Source organism: Centroberyx gerrardi, chromosome 14 (assembly GCF_048128805.1).
Source record: "Centroberyx gerrardi isolate f3 chromosome 14, fCenGer3.hap1.cur.20231027, whole genome shotgun sequence".
Lineage (NCBI taxonomy): Eukaryota > Metazoa > Chordata > Actinopteri > Beryciformes > Berycidae > Centroberyx > Centroberyx gerrardi.
The window spans coordinates 21,427,994-21,445,765 of NC_136010.1; the positions used below are offsets into that span (position 1 = coordinate 21,427,994).

The 17,772-nt window shown below is 39.1% G+C and overlaps 1 protein-coding gene across 1 annotated transcript in view; it reads right to left on the reverse strand.

Annotated features, from left to right (window-relative positions):
- The window catches only part of tshz2 (teashirt zinc finger homeobox 2), a 39,061-nt gene extending 29,870 nt beyond the window's left edge, over nucleotides 1–9,191 (reverse strand). The window contains exon 1 of the mRNA XM_071915209.2: nucleotides 8,730–9,191. Within this exon, the coding sequence (XP_071771310.1) occupies nucleotides 8,730–8,769 (40 nt within the window). The 5' untranslated portion in view covers nucleotides 8,770–9,191. The remainder of the gene's footprint in view (nucleotides 1–8,729) is intronic.
- Nucleotides 9,192–17,772: the final 8,581 nt, after the last annotated feature.

Genomic DNA, 17,772 nt, shown 5'->3' on the forward strand with positions numbered 1-17,772 from the left:
AGTATTTACAGACCAAGCCATAGGCTACAACACTGACATGTTTTGTGCTTCTCCTTAATCAAGTTGTAAGTACAACAGAATTATTCTACATTCATCACGGACACCTAGGCTGTCACTGCTGTTTAATGAGTATCAATTAAGCTGTTTCAACAGACTAGCTCAGCACATACTGTAGACGCAAACAGGCAAGGCATAAAAAGCACACCAATAATGAATAGGCTTTAAAACAAGAATAGCTGTCTTAGGTGCCTGGGTACAGGATTTGGGTTGTAACAAAGCAACTGCTGTGCATTTTTTAGTAAGACTACAGTGAAAGAGCCCCAGTATGCTGAGGTTCAGAATATAAGTACACAGTACACTTGTCTGTAAGGCTTTTTAAACATTTCCGTATGCTCATCATTACCTAAACATGCTTATTTGCTGTGTTTAAACATTTCTTAATTTCTCAAACTTATTTCTTTCTGCTATTTCCATGTCAACTGTCAACTTTATCTTTATGTTTTATCTATATGGTTTAAACCTACAATCATCTTTTTCAAGGGAGCATTCATTCATCCTTATTTTTTTTCTCTCTAATAAAGTCAGCAACAAGAATATTGCTGTTCAGCATGTAGTCATGCGGGGGTAATGCATACTATAAGCCATTTGTGACAGAAGTTCATTTCTAGTTGTTCAATATATTGTAAAAAAAAAAAATATCTGGGAAATTTCAAATAAAGCATTTCATCATCTCTGTTAATGCTTGTTGTTACTGTAATTATATAACAAATATAGATAAATCATTACAAAAATAAACCCACTACCATATATTCAGGTTTCTATATGTGAACGTTATTTTTATAAATAATAATAATAAGCATTAATTCCAAATATTTTCACAGTAAATGAAAAATGAAATCTAAATTATATAGTAACCTGCTCCTACAGTATTTGTCCATCATGGCTTGCTGCATATACCATTCCTGTCTGCATTTTGCTTTAAGTAAAGTGAAAACAGCTGAACTGCCACCCAGGGTGGCAGGCGCCTAGTAATGTGTTTACGGTGCATGATCCACTGGAAAAACTAACTTTATATTCTTGTCACTTTCCATTCAATTTTACATTAAAACTACCGTTTGCTGTGAAATAAATCACCAAAATTATCAAATGAGCCGTACACTATTTAAAAGCTCTACTAATGAGCTAATTAGAAATCTGGAGTTGAAACCACCTAAATCAGTGTTTCAGCAAACAACAGCCAAAGCATTAACTATACATGGAACAATTAGCCAGCTAGCTACACTGGTTGGCTTCCCATTCAATTCCCATTCATTCACAGTAAATATCCGTTCCAAATCTATGTATTTCAATTGTTAACCATCCATGTGTTTCATTTGTTAATGATGCTCTCTGTAGCTCTTACAGGGAATGTTTAATTTTAATTTGCTAAACCATCTGATGCTAACTGGCTAATCATTTCATTTACAATGTAATGCAGGTTACCAACTTTCTGCTAAACACCTCTGCAATATCTCAAAAAACACTGTTCGGCTAATTTGCAAAGGACTTCACGTTGGCTCCTTTGAAACTTTGGTGATTTATAAAATGTCAGAAAAAAGTTGTTGAGGAAATCTCGCACTACAATATGAGAGAATTTGGAAATGTTTCATTTTGCTTTGACTGGTTGATTAACTGATTAATTTGACTGATTATTTGCCAGATACATTTAAGCTTAAAACAAATTGAAAATTGCTCATTACAAATCAGCACATTCTTGATTGGTTGCAGTGAGAGGTGCATGCCCGAGCATTATCCTACTGCAGTGTGATTGAATTGTACAAAGTGTGAAAGCCTCCGTTTGACCTACGAAGAGAGGAAGGAGAGCGTAGGCCAGCAAGGTCAACTGAGCCGGTGGAACATTGACTTGATTCATCAAATTAGGTCCTATGTAATTGCACCGCATGACGACTCATAAAACATGTAGGCTATAAAGCTGTCGGGAAGCCATCAGCCTCATGCTAAATGAAGTTACAAAAGGTGCAAGGTTCACAACTTCATACAGTGCTAGAGTAAGGTGTCCAAAAGCACTTCCTCTGGCCACAACCTCACTGTGTTCGCCCACTGAGTCCCTGAAGCAGCAACACACTGAATAGTCCTAATTCTAGATTTTGAGGTTTGTTTGCTATAGCTGCACTGCTATTCTCAGTGGGAATTCTCAGTGGTTTTTAGAGCCCCTTTCTAACCCCCTTTTGGTTTAGTTGGTGGATCGAGTGACTCGCTTTGGTTAGCTCCCTTTGTTTCAGTAATATTTTGAGGAATATTTGTTGGGTCTTGTATTAAAGAAAAATAACAGTAATTGTATTTCTTTCCTCAACAAATGTGATTCTTAGAGGTTACTAATCGTTTTTCTTCAGCTTTGACTAATCCGCTTCAGAGTGAAGGTGCATATTAGAGTGGTCATAATTATTAGTGTGTTGTTATTATTATTAGTCAAAAAATTGCAGCTACAAACAGTAACCATGCTCATGAACATTCTCCAAACCAATGATACTATCCCAGTTGTATTTATAGTAGCACAAGCTGCTGTCTAAAATATACCTCAGCACAAAAAAATATTTAAAAACAGAGACTTAATGAACAATCTTTCAAATCTGCATAACATCTGAATGCATATTTAGCAGACTGACCTCTCTGAGACTCGTGGAGCATGCAGTGTGAAGGCAGTTTACCTTTGTAATTGTTACAGATCACACCATTAGCACAATATTGTCATAGCTCCTGCTCCTACAGTCAGTAGCTGCTGAGGGTTAATTTGCATAATAAATCTTAATTGAAGCTCATTAAGGATTTGATAAGAAGCAAATCAGGTACACCGCGGATAACTTAAGATTAATGTTTTCTCTATTTTTTGGCGCGCTCATATTCAGGGGAAATTTCACATTCATTCCTTGGTTTCTGTCAAGGTTTAAAAGAACTAACTATACATTTTGCATCATTCTCCTATACATGATATGAATTTAACTCGAGTTAAATCAAATTTAATAAAATTTTAACATGCTGAACCAAAAAAAAATCTATATTGTGATGACTCCCTTTATGGTTTATATAAATACTGCTTTGAATAAGCATCCAAGGTGCTCTTGAATACAGGCAGCTCGTGACCCTTGGCCGCTCTGCGCCTCTGAAATCAGAGAGTACAATGATTTTTAAACTTAGGCTTCGCTGATATGGCAACGTCTTTCATAAGCATGCGAGCAGTAACCTGATCCGGCGGTGATTGTTTTGAAAGACCTCCTGACCATATGGCCCACATGTAGACCCTCTGTCTGACGATACATTTAGATCAACAACTGCAAGATGGATGTCCTCACTTATATCTTCTTGATGGAAAAAGAGAAGACGCGTTCTTGACAAAAGCTGGAGAAGATGTTGTAAGCTAGGAATGTTTATCATGTTCTTACATAAATGCATCGCACATGAGGTGCAGTGTATTTTACCATAAACCATATTCCATATACCATGCCTCCTCCATGTAATCAATACCAGGCCCACACTGTTACTGTATTACTATAAGCTTCTCTCGCATTTTCATCCTCTAAGTCCATATAAATGAACTACCCAAGCTATAAAGTCTCCTCCCCATTTTGCTCTGTAAATCATTATATCTGTAGGGACCTGGACAAAATACCGTAACATAATTTCTTTTGTACTTGGGATGTCTTGCAGAAATAATGAGTTTTAGCCTGCTTGCAATAAACTCTCCCAATATTCTAGTTATTGTCAGACTTAATGAGGAAAAAAAATCATAACAAGAAATAGTCCCTTTTCTGCAGTGATGATCACATGGAAACATTATCCACATGAATCACCCCAACGGCATATCAAATTGTGTCATTTGCCTGGAAACTAGTGCAGGTCTCAGAGGGAAGGCAAGGTGAATGAGCAGTTGCTGTAGAGAGGTGCAACACCGCACAGGCACTTGCCTTGAGACCAATCATAACAGCCTTTTTTTTTTCCACACAGGAGAGCGAAGAGCGGAGGAGAGAGATCACTGTGCTGGAGGGCACAGGAGTCTTGGTTCTTATCACCTAGACAGTGCACCACCCTGTCTGCCTCTCACACAAACAAAAGCCTTCCCAAACTATTAGCTATCTACACCTGTCACCTAACTGGCATGCAGAGGAAAATGCAATGAGATCACACTAAAATCACCTGATATTACTTTTTTCTTTTTCTTTCTTTTTTTTCTTTCTCACTGTTGTAAGAGTATACAGCGTGAAAACTAGCTGATGAGGAGAAAGTTATTAAGGGGTATCTCTATGGGGAGCGCTTCCAAGTTAGAAAATTGCAAGCATTGCAACAAAGTGTAAGTATTTGGTGTGGTGTGCTCATAAGCCAACAAAAATTTCAAGGCTGGATATGATCAAAACGCAACATTTGCGTTGTTGACATCAACCCAGAGAGATACAGAGGAAAATACAGAGATTTAATGCCCACTGATGATGACATCACTTGGTAACCTAATAGACTTTATTCTGGGCAGAATTTTGAACTGGAAAAATGAGGTTGGGTTAGACGAGCTGAGGCAGTGGCCGAGTGCTCATACAAACTTGACACTGCTGTTCTCACTGTGTGGATTTTGAGAGTTGTGGCGTATGCAAACATTTCTCAAAAACGAATATGATTAATACATTTGTATAAGTGTGTAGGAATTGAAATGTAAGGCGTATAGCTGTCATGCAGTAGGTGCTGGTGAGTATTCTGTGCGCAGTATGGGTGTTCAGTTGCAGCCTTGAAAGTACATCAGAGTGCTTCATTGACGCCCATGTTCGGACATGCTGGAAACTTAATTCAAAGTATTACAATTCAAGTATCAAAATCATCAAAATGACAGGCGGAAACTATTTTTACTCCTACAATCGCGTGATAACCAACGCCAAGAGTGATTTTTGCCTTGTTGTTTTCATTTATTGTTTCTTTGCTTTGGACTGACTGCAAGATTATGGGCATACCACTCATTTACAAAAGCCAAATTTCCAAGCCAGAAAAGCAGTTAAAACAACTGGAGTTTATAAATTGTACTTGTGCTGTTACAATAGCGTTTCATCTGTCATTTTGATAATAATAAACACTGGAATCAATGGGTCCATGAATGTAAAAATTATGATCATTACCGCCTCAAAGTTACCATCCACCGAATCCCAAATTCCTCCCTAAATTCTTTAAATTGGTACAGTGAGTGTTGGTTTTCAATTTAAAACGACGGTTAAAGCAGCTCGAAGCAAATCCGAGAAAAAAAATAATGAAGTGTTATAAAAGGGTAAAGACAAAAGGATAGTGAGGTAATCGAAAATAATACAAGAGGGTGGTAATCTGCTATGAAAAATAGGACACCCTTGTATTTGGTGCCATTTTCCTTCAAGCTTTTGTCATTCAAAATGGACTTCCTTTTTTACCTAAACTGGATAAACAACATCTGCCTTGATCGTAGGATGTTTCCAGAACAAACCACTTAGGAGGAATTTCAGCTAGCCAATTCCCACAAGCTGCTGTCAGTCACTAGCTGGCACTGCAACACTTAATGCCTTTGTCTGTTCTCCAATTTATCTTGTTAACAGCAAATTGGGCTAACGGTTTGAGGCACAGAGCTATTGTAAAAAACGGTAAGAGAAATACTTCCACAGCCGCAAAATAACATATGGGCCCCTTCACTCAAAAATGCATTTCGTGCACTTATAGGGCTTTACGTTTACACCATATATAAACCTGATACATGTGTTTCAGACTGGAATTCCTAGCCTCATATCCCCCTATCTTAGTGATGCTTTCTCAGTGATAAACCCGAAGGTTTAGTGCATCCTATCGTGTACCATAGAGTAATTGGCATTTTAAATTACCATACACTCAATGTATGCAGAGGAAGTAAATCAAATATAACTGGCCTTTACTTGCGTGTCTATGGTCTCAAGTTTACAAATATGCCTATTAATAATACAATTCCCACAGGAGAATAGAAGCACCCTGGATACCAAATGTCCTCTGAATTAATGCTTGAGCTGGGAATGTTCGTTTCTTTTTTTTTTTCTACAATGCCTTGCAAAACAGTATTTCCACTGAGAAGGATACTGCATCTTTAAGAGCCCCACAAAAAAAAAAAAAATGAAACCTATTCCTTTGCATCTTCCATGGTCTTATTTCAATACTCCTCTCTCCTTGTTCCCCCTCCACACATCATTAAACATATTATTATAACATGACTGTCAGCCTGCGTCTCTCTTCGCTCCATTCTTGCTCTGCCAGGTAATCAATTTGTCGTCACTCTCTGTAACCCCAGTAAAGTCATCAAGTGAAATGAGTTACAGCTGCAAAGAGCCTTCAAGAATACAGAAGAAAAAAAAAAGAACGCGAGAAAAATGACAACACAGCCCAGGAATATTCCACCGCTTGATAGCACATCCCAGGTCTTGAAGATGAAATATTAATGCACAATTTGTTTATCTGCAGGCCCACATCTCTCCAGTGCCGAGCTGTTAATTTTCTATCGGCACAGACAACGGATCAGTCAGTCATGAACTCTTCACAGCCATTACCGGGAGACATTTTGATTAAGTATTCCTAATGTAGTGGATAGGAAAGAATGAAAACACTCTGCCTGCCAACTTTTGATTGACCATTAAGCCACTGATGAATGTGCCTGTCAAAGAGGAGACAATTACCTCAACAATGAAGAAACTCTTCTGGAAGGCTTATTTCTCTATAGGGCTGACACATTTACCAGAGTACAGGCGAGGCAGCTGAGAGCGTGTAAAGGGATCACTTAGGCATCTTCTCAAAAGTTCTCTGAATAATAGTGGGGACATTGTTTTTAAGAAAAAGGGGCTTTTGGAGACTGAAATGTGGGAAAAATATTTTGTGTGCGACTGTATGGCGATGAGTGTGTGTGTGTCTGTGCTTGGATACGTGCGCGTACGTGTGTATGTGTAAACTGAGAGTGTGTCGGGCAGATAAGGGTCTCAGTATCTTAAGCGGGTATAAAGAGACGCCATTATTGGCAGAGAACAATCACCATCTGGTTGCTACATCCGCAACCATAATAAAGACTGATAACTTCTCAACACACCACAACCAAGTAATTGCATCCTCAGACGCTAAAATACCCTTGATCAATCTAGTTTTAATCTAGCAACTTCATCATAATGAGACGCTGTTTTGGGAGCGGTATAATTAATGTGAAATAACCGAGTGGCTGACACCGTCGAAAATAAGGTCAGGGGTAATGCTTTTGTGACCTTGGGAATTTGGGGATTTTCTTAAGGAGAAGATGAGCGTTGCTGGGAGAGAATATAAACAGAAAATAAGGCTAGGGGGGGTATTTTGTTGCTCTTAAGGCTATCTGTTGGAGGTGGGGCAATGCTGAGACTCAGTGTTCCAAAAGGGCAAAATCTGTTACATGATCACACATGTACACACACACACACACACACACACACACACACACACACACACTGATACAATAGCCCAGCCAGTTTACAACTTACTCCAGATGTCATGTCGGCCTGTAACTTTATGAGGGCCTCCTTGAAGATGATATTATTGATATTCCCTACCTCAATAAACTGTATTTCATGCGTATTTAACATGCAAACAGTAGACTGGACATAAGGCAGCTATTTTCTGGAAGAATTACACAGGGTTTTATGCTGTGGAGGCTTATACTACTGTAGCCTACTACACAAAAAGTTAAATCCGAGTGGGAATGTGTGTGTGTGTGTGTGTGTGTGTGCGTGAGAGAGTGCGTCTCACTACCCTTGCCAGCATGGATGGAGTGCATGTGTGTGAGTGTAACCCATTCTCCATTTGTCCATAAGATATTAAGAGTTCATGCAGAGTTCATCTGTTTCGGATACTGGATCCACATCTTTCAGCCTTCACTACTCCATGCGGGTCCAACACACCGAGGGGGATTTTTTTAACTCGGCTTGCTGTGAAAGGAAACTCAACTTTTTTGATCAATGAATGAATAAATGGCTCGTGAAATGTTAGGATTATTGAAGCAAACCTGCACCCCCTAAACTAGATTTTTCTATCTGGTATTATTTTTCTTGTTTGTTCCTTTTTTTAAAAATTATTTTTACAAACCAGATTTAGATGAAAAGTTTTCCCTTCTGTGACTTGCCTATTATAAGTCACATTTACTTTAATTTACCCGCAAAACAAGCTTTGCTTTGGAGAAGCAGCTTGTGATGCTGCAACTTCCTTCCACCCCCATTGTTTTAACATTTGACTTTCTTATAGCAGCGGGTCCCCAAAGTGCGGTCCGGGGCCCCTCGTGGGGTCCTTGAGGGGGTTTTCAGAGGGTCCCGGGTGAAATGAGGAATAGTTGAATCCCACTATTATTTCATTCACTAGACGTTAACACAACGAGAAAACGCATAAGGGAGACTGTTTTCATCACGCTGTAGGTTTCACTCTCCCCACTGCCTCCCCACCTACAGTATATAGTTATATAACTCCGTACTAAATCATCACCAACTACAAAAACCTTCTCAGACGGGGTTCCTCGGGACAAAAATCGCACTAAATGGGGGGTCCGTGGTCTAATGCGTATCTATTCGGAGGTCCTTGACATGAAAAAGTTTGGGGGAAACCCGGTGTTATATGCTAGACGCCGGTAGAATAACAATACAAATATACACCCTACAAATGTTACGCACATATTAAAGGATATTGTTTTAAAAAAAATCCCTTACCCGCAGCCCGTTTGGGCGCCTGCTGTTTCCTCCGTGGCATTTTTTGGAGTCGCAGTTCACTACTGTGCCCAGGTGAAATCTGTATGCGGTCTAAGATAGTCCATGCATAGAGAGAGAGAGTCTTTATTTTGGGTCTCAGAGTAGTTCAGCGTCTCTCTCACTAAAAATCCAGTTATACAGGAATCGTTGTCAGGAGGGGGAAACAGATGTTAACGCGGGGCTTGTTCTTTCACCTTCTTCTTCTCCTTCTTCTTCTTCTTCTTCTTCCTCCTCCAGCGGGGGGCGAATCGTCTCCTTTCACCATCCGTTTTTGTCCATCAGTGCCACATAGACTGATCGACGCGTGTCAGTCAGTCCGTCAGTCAGTTTTCGGTGTAGAATATGCGGAGGGAAGCGCGTAAAGCGGTTGGTAATGGTACAGTATATTACGCACGGTGCAGGCGAGGGGAGAGGCGATGCCAGCAGACATCGATCCATAGAACAAACTGAACATTAAAAACTCCTCCCTCCTCGCCTGGACTTGATGATGGCAGCGAGACATTTGTTACACTAGATAACCATGAGTTTATTAAAGGAACAGAGGCCAGGGAAAACAGACAGGAGCAGAGGCTGTGTTGGCTTGTTGTTTTCAATCAGGAATCACAGTCACAGCCTACGCTGGGTGGTATTTAATGCGGCTATTTGCTTTTGTAGCCTATTATATTCCCGAGTTTAGTGCATTGAATATAGCAAATAAAAGTTTCTCAAATTTCGAGCCGATATGAATTAACCGCTGCACTACACACAATCCGATCGCTGCCATAATGATACTGCAGCTACCACGGCTTACAAATAACTGAATATAAGAGGAGGCTTGTGAAGTGAACGTGCTGTTTTTAGGGGAAATAGTCTGTATTAGCAGCATCGTTATCAACCTGCTGTTTATACTCGAACCTGTTTCCAGGAGTATGTCCCATTCAACAAGGAACATATTTTTATTTTGTCAAAACTGAATGCGATTGAGAGGCGTGATAAGCCTCATAAGGGTTGATAAAGTTACTCTGAAAAAAATGTAATTCGTTACAGATTACTGATTACTTGCTTGAAATTGTAGGCCTAACCAGTAACACAGCATCTCAGTAGTGTAATCTGATTACTTTTTGTAACTTTTGAATTATTTTGCCCATAAAATCTGTACTACATGGGGTTTATTGCACTTCACAAAATGTAATTTTAATATATAATTACAATCTAAGGTACCAAGCATCATTACAAGATGTTTCCTTTCCTTTTCTTTGTCTTGTATCAGTGGTTCAACATGTAATCACCTTTTTTTCAGAACTATCTTTGATCTGATTACTTGTTCAGTAACTATAACAGATTACAGCCACCGCTCCATTTGTAAAGATACTGCAATCTATTTTTATGTGATCTTATTCCTTATCCCTGGTTGTCATAGTGTGTGAGCCAACATTAGTAAAGCCTATGTTACTCCCTCTTTAAAAGCTACTCATGACCTAATCAAATCCGAAGTTGAGGTGATGGATGACTTCATTTCAGAGAGACAACACCCCTTAGAGATCCAGGCTCGCCCCGCATTACAAATGGCTTCCTGATAATATTCCATCACCCTATTTTGTGTCTGTCAGTCATTTCGCCAACGATACCGAAGACCTCCCCTGAACTCCACCTGAACCGGTGCGATCAATCACAGCTTAGATCCAGGCCCGGGCCATACCCGCCTGACAGCTTTTAACACCCCATGTGTACACAAGTGTGTGTGTGTGTGTAGTGACAGGCGTTACCGCGGCGCCCACCGCTACCTCCAGCAACCCTCGCCTCACCTTATCTCCACCAGTATGGCCTCGCTCCACTGCTGCTGCTCGCCTCATGCTGACACCTAGCCTGACTTCATCTGCATCCCACTGCCAACTTCGCCCACAGCTCTAGGAGAGTGTGTGCGTGTGTGCGTGTGTCTTTTCACCAAGTCCCTCCTGAAAAAAGTTTTTGATCAGTGTGCCTGTTTCAAACTCACATGTACATTCATGCGTCGGTGTCAATGGGAGATCCACATGCAGATGGTAGAATCCGTCATCCCCTAAGTCTTGATGAGCTTTTCCTCCCTCACATGGTTGCACTTCTCTTACCTGGCTGCCGGAGGATTTTCCAGCATATAACTTCAACAGATTTCACTTAAGTGTGATCCACCACTGCAACGAAATGTGACAAACATATGTCTTGCTAGTTTTTGTGTGTCTGTGTGTGTGTGTGTGTGTGTGTGTGTGTGTTTTCTTCTCGCTCGCTAAGGCCACTTGTGGCTTTCTTTTCAATAAAGAAGCAAATGTGCGGCACACATGCTGAGAGAGCAGACAAACAAAACAAAACTTCATTAATGTCTGTGCACTTTGAACTGTGTTTGATGACAGGCCTATAAAGATAAGACATAATGAAATCCAAATCATATATTTGGTAAAAATAGAAAAAAAAAATCCACCCTTGAACAGAATTTGAATATGTCATGCCAATTAACATGAGCAGATGTTTCCCAAGGCTAGAAACCGGTTAAGTAATACTTTAATCTGAGATCTCATCAGGAGTTGTGGCTGCTTCTTTGACAATGAATGGGTGGAAGAGTTTGTGGATTCTTTGAATGTTTTGCTGGAGCTTTTACACCCATATAAGTTTTATTTCCTGCGAACTAACAGCTCCGAACCGGAAAATGTGCCCACATTCTTGGGAAATCACCCATGGCACTTCTAAATCAGCCTTTTATTTATTGTCAACCAAGCAGCTCCAGAAAACGTCTTCTGATGGCAGTCGGAGCTTTGACCCCTCTTCATTTTAGCTTCGAGAGAGTTCGATTCATGTTCACAGACTATACTGGACTGCTCAGAGTCTGAGGGAAAACACTGGAATACAGTTTCTGAAGTAGATTTTCAGGTTTACCTTAAATGTCATTTCTCACATGCAGTCAGTGTTGAGACCTGGGATGAAACTACTGGGGCCTCGACTGTGTGAAGTCAGTGTACAAACACAAAATGCACATAATAAGTGAGTCATGTGTGCAGCTATGGGCCTATATTTGTCAAGACAATAACATCATAACGAATTATTGTCTTTTTGTCTTAGTAACTTAAAAGCCTGCTGTTTACCAGGCAGAAAGGAGCCCAGTAACAATTTACATTCTGCTTGAATCAACATGTGCGATCGCAATAGAAGCTTAAAGCAGATCAGTAGAAAGCACCACCAGTTAAAACTACAATATGTCTGCAATGCTAAAGACTAAGAACAAACTGGTGTGCCCACTCACCATGACACATTCATCTTACTCACTGATATGGCTGAGATATTATTAGAGGCCAAGTTTAAGTATGACACCCTCTGTTGAGCCACTGTTGCCCAAACATTGGCTTTGTTTATGTTTTGATTTATTGGACTGGAGACATTTTTTTGATTCTCAACCTGATTGAATTAACTTCTGGTCCAAGGAGTAGCAGTCAGTAACAGCTAAGCATGAGCTTTATGTAACAAACAGACCTGTATTTTGAGTTATAATGGGTCGTAAATGTTGCAACAGGTTTATTTCCCATTTATGAAGTCAAACTCCAGTAGTGTGAGTATACCTAACATTTATATGGTCAAATAAATTCATGATAGGATCTTTACTGAGTAGCATAATAACTAATAAGATACTGATTGCTCCATTTTGGAAATGTTTTCCTATTATGGACACAGTGTGTATTCAGAAACAGAAGGGAGTGAAGGAGTTCCTCCAAACTTCTGTGTTACAGGCTCTTGGGTTTCAGCTCGTGCAGTGAGATGAGATGGTGACATGACATGAAAGGACAACACCGCCATTAAGTCTTTCCTCATCTCTGACATTTGGGTCTGTCTTCTCATATAGTCTAACATTTCACACATCTAAGTATTTAATTGGACGGTGCTGACTTCACAGTTCATGCTAACTGTTTAAAACTGTTCCAGAAAGTGCACCTGAAATACCTTTGAGAGTTTTCCATTTATGTTTGCAAGAATACTCAAAATTTACAATTGCAGTATAGCCTGATTGCTCATGGTAGTGCAGTGTTTTGACTTACCTCTATACCAGGATTTAAAGGCACTTTTGCCCATGTCAGAGTTGTAATTCTGGAAACAATGTCAAGTAACAAGGAAGTATTCTATACAAAAGTAGCTTTGCCACACAAATAAATCCCTTAGGCAGGCAAAAATGTTAATCTTTTAATTTCAATTCAAAGTTTCTGACCAGGCAATAGATGGAACTTATGTTGCTGGGGGGAGATGTTTTTCATTCAAGATGAAAAAAAAAACCTCACTAATGATGTTATGGATGTTTAAAAGGATAATGTGGCCAAACAGGGGGCTGAGCTGTCTGGGATGCTTGGCTAAAAGTGTAAGACTGTCCTTGGCTAACAGTAAAGCAAAGCTTAAACTGCAGGGCAAGGAAACAAACTAATAATAACCATAACTTTATTTGTATGGCACTTGTCTAAAACAAAATTAACAAGTGCTTCACAGACACTCAAGACAAGAAAAACAAAACAAGGTTACACAAGGAGGACAGCGGCAAAAACAAAGAAAAGTAGCAGAAAGAGAAAGATCATTACATAGTCTGTCTGTAGAAGTACTGTAGGTCTAAGTAAGAAGTGATTTAAAAGACCTGCCCTGACAGAAAAGGCTCCTTTAGTCTTAAGTCTAGCTTTAGGAATAACCAAACAACTGTGAAGTGATATCTTTTTTGTGAATATTGAAGTTTAATTGACTTAATCCTCTTCTACTTCACAAAGTTTTTAAAATGGACATGTGTACCCTTTATAGTGCAATGAGGTGATCTCTGTGTTAGCCTATCTCAGGAACATTGTAGGGTGTGTGGGTGTGTGTGCGTGTGTGTGTGTGTGAGAGGGTGGGTCGTCTCTGCCAAGGGTCCCCAAATCTCATGAAAAATTGTCTTGACTTTCACCAAACCATAAAATGCACAAATGTGTATTGTAATGTCATGAAATTGCAGTAAATTACTAATAGGAATTGTTCTCATTATAAGGGTAAAACTTGATTTTGAGTGAATGCATTAAACTGTAATACCTACTTTTGCCATGCCATCTCATATAAAACTGCTCATATTATCAGATTTACAAGTTCTCTATGAATCCGCAACACACAAAAACCTCACAACCTTTCTGTGGATCCACACTAGTCAATAAACTACAGTTCTCAAAACAAGACTGCCAAGCCAGTGAGATCCTCTGGACTCAACCTAAGACTGTTTCCAATATCATTACGCTGGCCTCATTTACATTTTGTGGTTCAACTATTTAGTTACACTGTCTTTCTACAATAGGGAGTCTAATTATAATGCACTCGCCATGATGAAAGGAGGACAGCCCAGGAAATCCAAACCTGTTTTTGATTCAGAGCTGAAATTTCATGTAAAATGGACAGCCTGTGATTGAAGTCTAGTTTCATGATTTTCAAAGCAGAATAACAACATATGCATACAGTCAAGAGCAGATGCTTGATTTCAGAATGTAATACATGTAACGCGTGTGAAAACTCACAACAGCTAAAAGCAACAAGCTATTACAAATTCAGAGGAACTCAATAAGTACAAGATTCCATTTACATGAGTGACAAGTGACAAGTGATTCTAAATAAATATAATGAGATAGGCCTAATATGAAACTTTATATCACAACTAGCCTTAGTTTAGGCTTAGGATGGGGAATAATGAATTACATGCAACAGGATTATGGTCATGAGATCATCTAAACGATACAAACATCATTTACCACATCTTGAAATCTTTGATAATGGTTGTAGATTGTCAATGCTGGCACAACAAAGGTTAAATTTTACTGTAAAAATTTTATATTTTACTTTAAGTCTTTTAGATTACTGATTCAGTTTTTAAACAGGTACTCGTGTGACGGATTACATTTTGAAAGAAACCTATCCAACCGAATGTCATTTATACACACAATAGCTTGTGGTCCCTATATGTAAGTAAAACGCATTTTAGTTGAAAGTAGGTGAAGTTGAACAAGCTGATGTGTATGTTTTTGTTGAAAGTACAGTTAAAGGAGCTTTCTGGGACTCAGCTTGTTTGCCCTCAGGGCTGAATGTAACAGATGACAGAGATCATTGGAGCTTTTTTTGGATCAGTCAGTACTTACTCCTTTTCACAATTTTATAGTGTACTATAGAGACATATACACCATTGTGATATTGTTGTGCTGTTTGTTCCTAATATTGGTCGTTGACAAGCGGGTACTTGTCATTCTTGGCTTGATAGGTGTTAATACCTCAGACTTCTTCCATTTTTCTATTATTTTGGTAACCAGTTTCTGCTGATTCAGCACTGCCATAGGCTTTTAGTGTATCAGAAAATGTACACACCAAAAATAAAGGCTCTGAAATAGTTATTAGTTGGTGTTATGGTTCTGCTTTTTGCATTTGAAGAAGACATTTTTGAAAAGAGTGTTTGGTGAGGGTTCTCCAGGGTAAAAGATCCAATAAGAAAACACAAATAAAAGTTAATCTGCTTATTAAACCAAGGATATATTTTGACTGTAATTTTATTAGTGTCATAGTTATGGATATTAAAAGCTAGATTCTTGAAAGATAGAACTTGCAGATGAAAAATAATCTTTTCTTATCTCTTAGGTCTCATCTTTACTCAAAATACACTGGCATACCTGTACTTCCCTTGTTTAAATACATAAACCTTTCATAGCTTCAACATTAACTACTCACATTTGGCTGTCACATAATCCATCTCCTTATGCAAAGAGCTCTGTAAAACAATGCCTTCAATCTGTTATCTTGATTTGTTGTGGTGAGGCCGCTTGAATTCATCACTACTAGCATGGTCATTTTCTAATTGAAACTGACCATTAAAGTGTCTCATTGAAAGCTCACTTGCTGTGTGATGTCACTGGTCAGCACAAACTACAAAACAACAAGTTTGGTGAGAAAACTTTTTGGGAGAGAATTTTTTAACTATGTGCAATGAATAATAGCTGCTGTGAATCTGTTACTATGACCATGCTAACAAATCTGATGGCAAACGTATACACACTTGCTGCCAAGTTCTTCATTCGCAACCAAAAATTCCTAAAAGATGCAGTAAAATTTGACATATTTTTGATGCAGTTTAAATATCTTACAATCCCTTAAACTGATTGATAACAAGAAAAATGAGAATTGGAAAAAAAAAAAATTATTAATGCATTACTCATGCATTACTCCTGCATTTAGTTTTTTTCAATTATTTATTCTGTAAAAATTCCAGCAATGTATTGATGTTAAAACACTGATATCATGTGCATTTTTCTATTATATGGTGGCCAATAGTCATGTTGAATTAAATCATTAATTTGACAAAATTCATCTGCTCCGAAAAAAAGAAGAAAAAATATTGAGAAATTGCAAGAAATGTGTTCTAAATGTTCATTGGAGTCCAGTTGTAGAGATTTCAAAGGAAAAAAAAAATGTTTTACTGCCCCTTTTCCCCACTGACGTTCATAGTAAAATTAGACTATTCATGCTATCATAGTAATCATAAAAAAATGATGGGAAAATTTCCATCATGTGTATAAAGATCTGATCCAACTCTTGTAGCTGTGTAGCTCAGTTAGTGACCTGACAGTAAAATGATCCAGGGCTTTAAAACCATGAACCTGGTGACATGACAAAATCATTGATGTTGTCTTTTAGCACTCCTAAATTCATATATATTTTCATCTGTCATAAATTAGAAGCGTTAAACAGATTTTGATTGTGCGAGTACTGAGTAGCAAGCAAAAATAATTCTAAATGTGCAAAAATAATTCTAGTCTGTTTCACTTGTCAATGCTTATTGTGTGCTGGTGAACATAATCTGCAGCAGTAGGGTTAGAGTTGATGTATTATTTCAGGTGGAATGGCACTATGACCCAGATATAACCCTAACTGTCATGGCAAATACACGACTTATCAGAAATGGCTTTCATATCTTTAGGAAAATGAATTTCAAGCTGCGGCTGTCAGTCATTCTAAAGAGTAAGTATATGGGGCATGAAGGGAGGGGAGCATTGTTCACCATCTAAAAAGGAGCCTTTGTAACCCAATAATATCCATGCAAACAATCTTTCTAACATCGCCGCTTGACCTATTTCCTCTCATGTAATATATCGTTAAAGCAGCCTCGCGAAATGGCTTAATTATTCATGCTTGATTTCAAAATGAAGAGCTTTGAGAACATGGCTCCACAGGAGGATTGACACACGCAACGGTGCTCTTACAAGCACACACACTGAGGCACACTGGGACCCGGCGTGCTCAAAAAACACACCCTTGACTGACTTCATCCACTGTGTTGTGCGCAACGCATTAAAGCAAGAGTGAAGATAAATGCCCTGTCAGCGCCTTTAATGATTTATTTCAAACATTTCACTCGATCCAATAAGGTTACAATCTATGGCAGGTAATTGTTTATACAGAAATAGAGGGCATTGTGTTTGTTTTATTGAGCATTGAGCAGAGTGAGCACACTAACCTCCGAAATGGATGCATTGTCAGAGATATCAATCCACTGTGTTTCAGATGACATACTGTGCTTGCAATTCTCCTCACAAACACTAACATACAGGTATAAAAAGCATTTTGATGTCCTGCACAGATTTGGGAGTGTTCTAGATAAAATTAGGCTAAACATTGCCTCTTTAGTTGTTGTTTTTTTAAGGGCGCGGGGCCTCGCTGTCCATATGGACGTGCCTGCATGTGGGTGTCCGGCCCGATGTGCACATTTGCGGGTCCCCGCGTGCATGTACTGCAGTTAGGTAAGGCATCAAGAGCAGCCTGTCACTTGTCCCTTGGTATTGCTTTAGTCTGTGTCGACAGTGTGTCCACCCTGGGTTTGTCAGTGTCTATTCAGACCTGACCTGTCTTGTTCAGCACATGGCAGAGGATGCTGATGGACATTTCCAGTTCTCCTTCTCGGTGTCCATCACTCGGCGCGGGATGCATCCCTGACGCATCTTAGTTTGAGCTCCTGAAATTTGTTGACAGT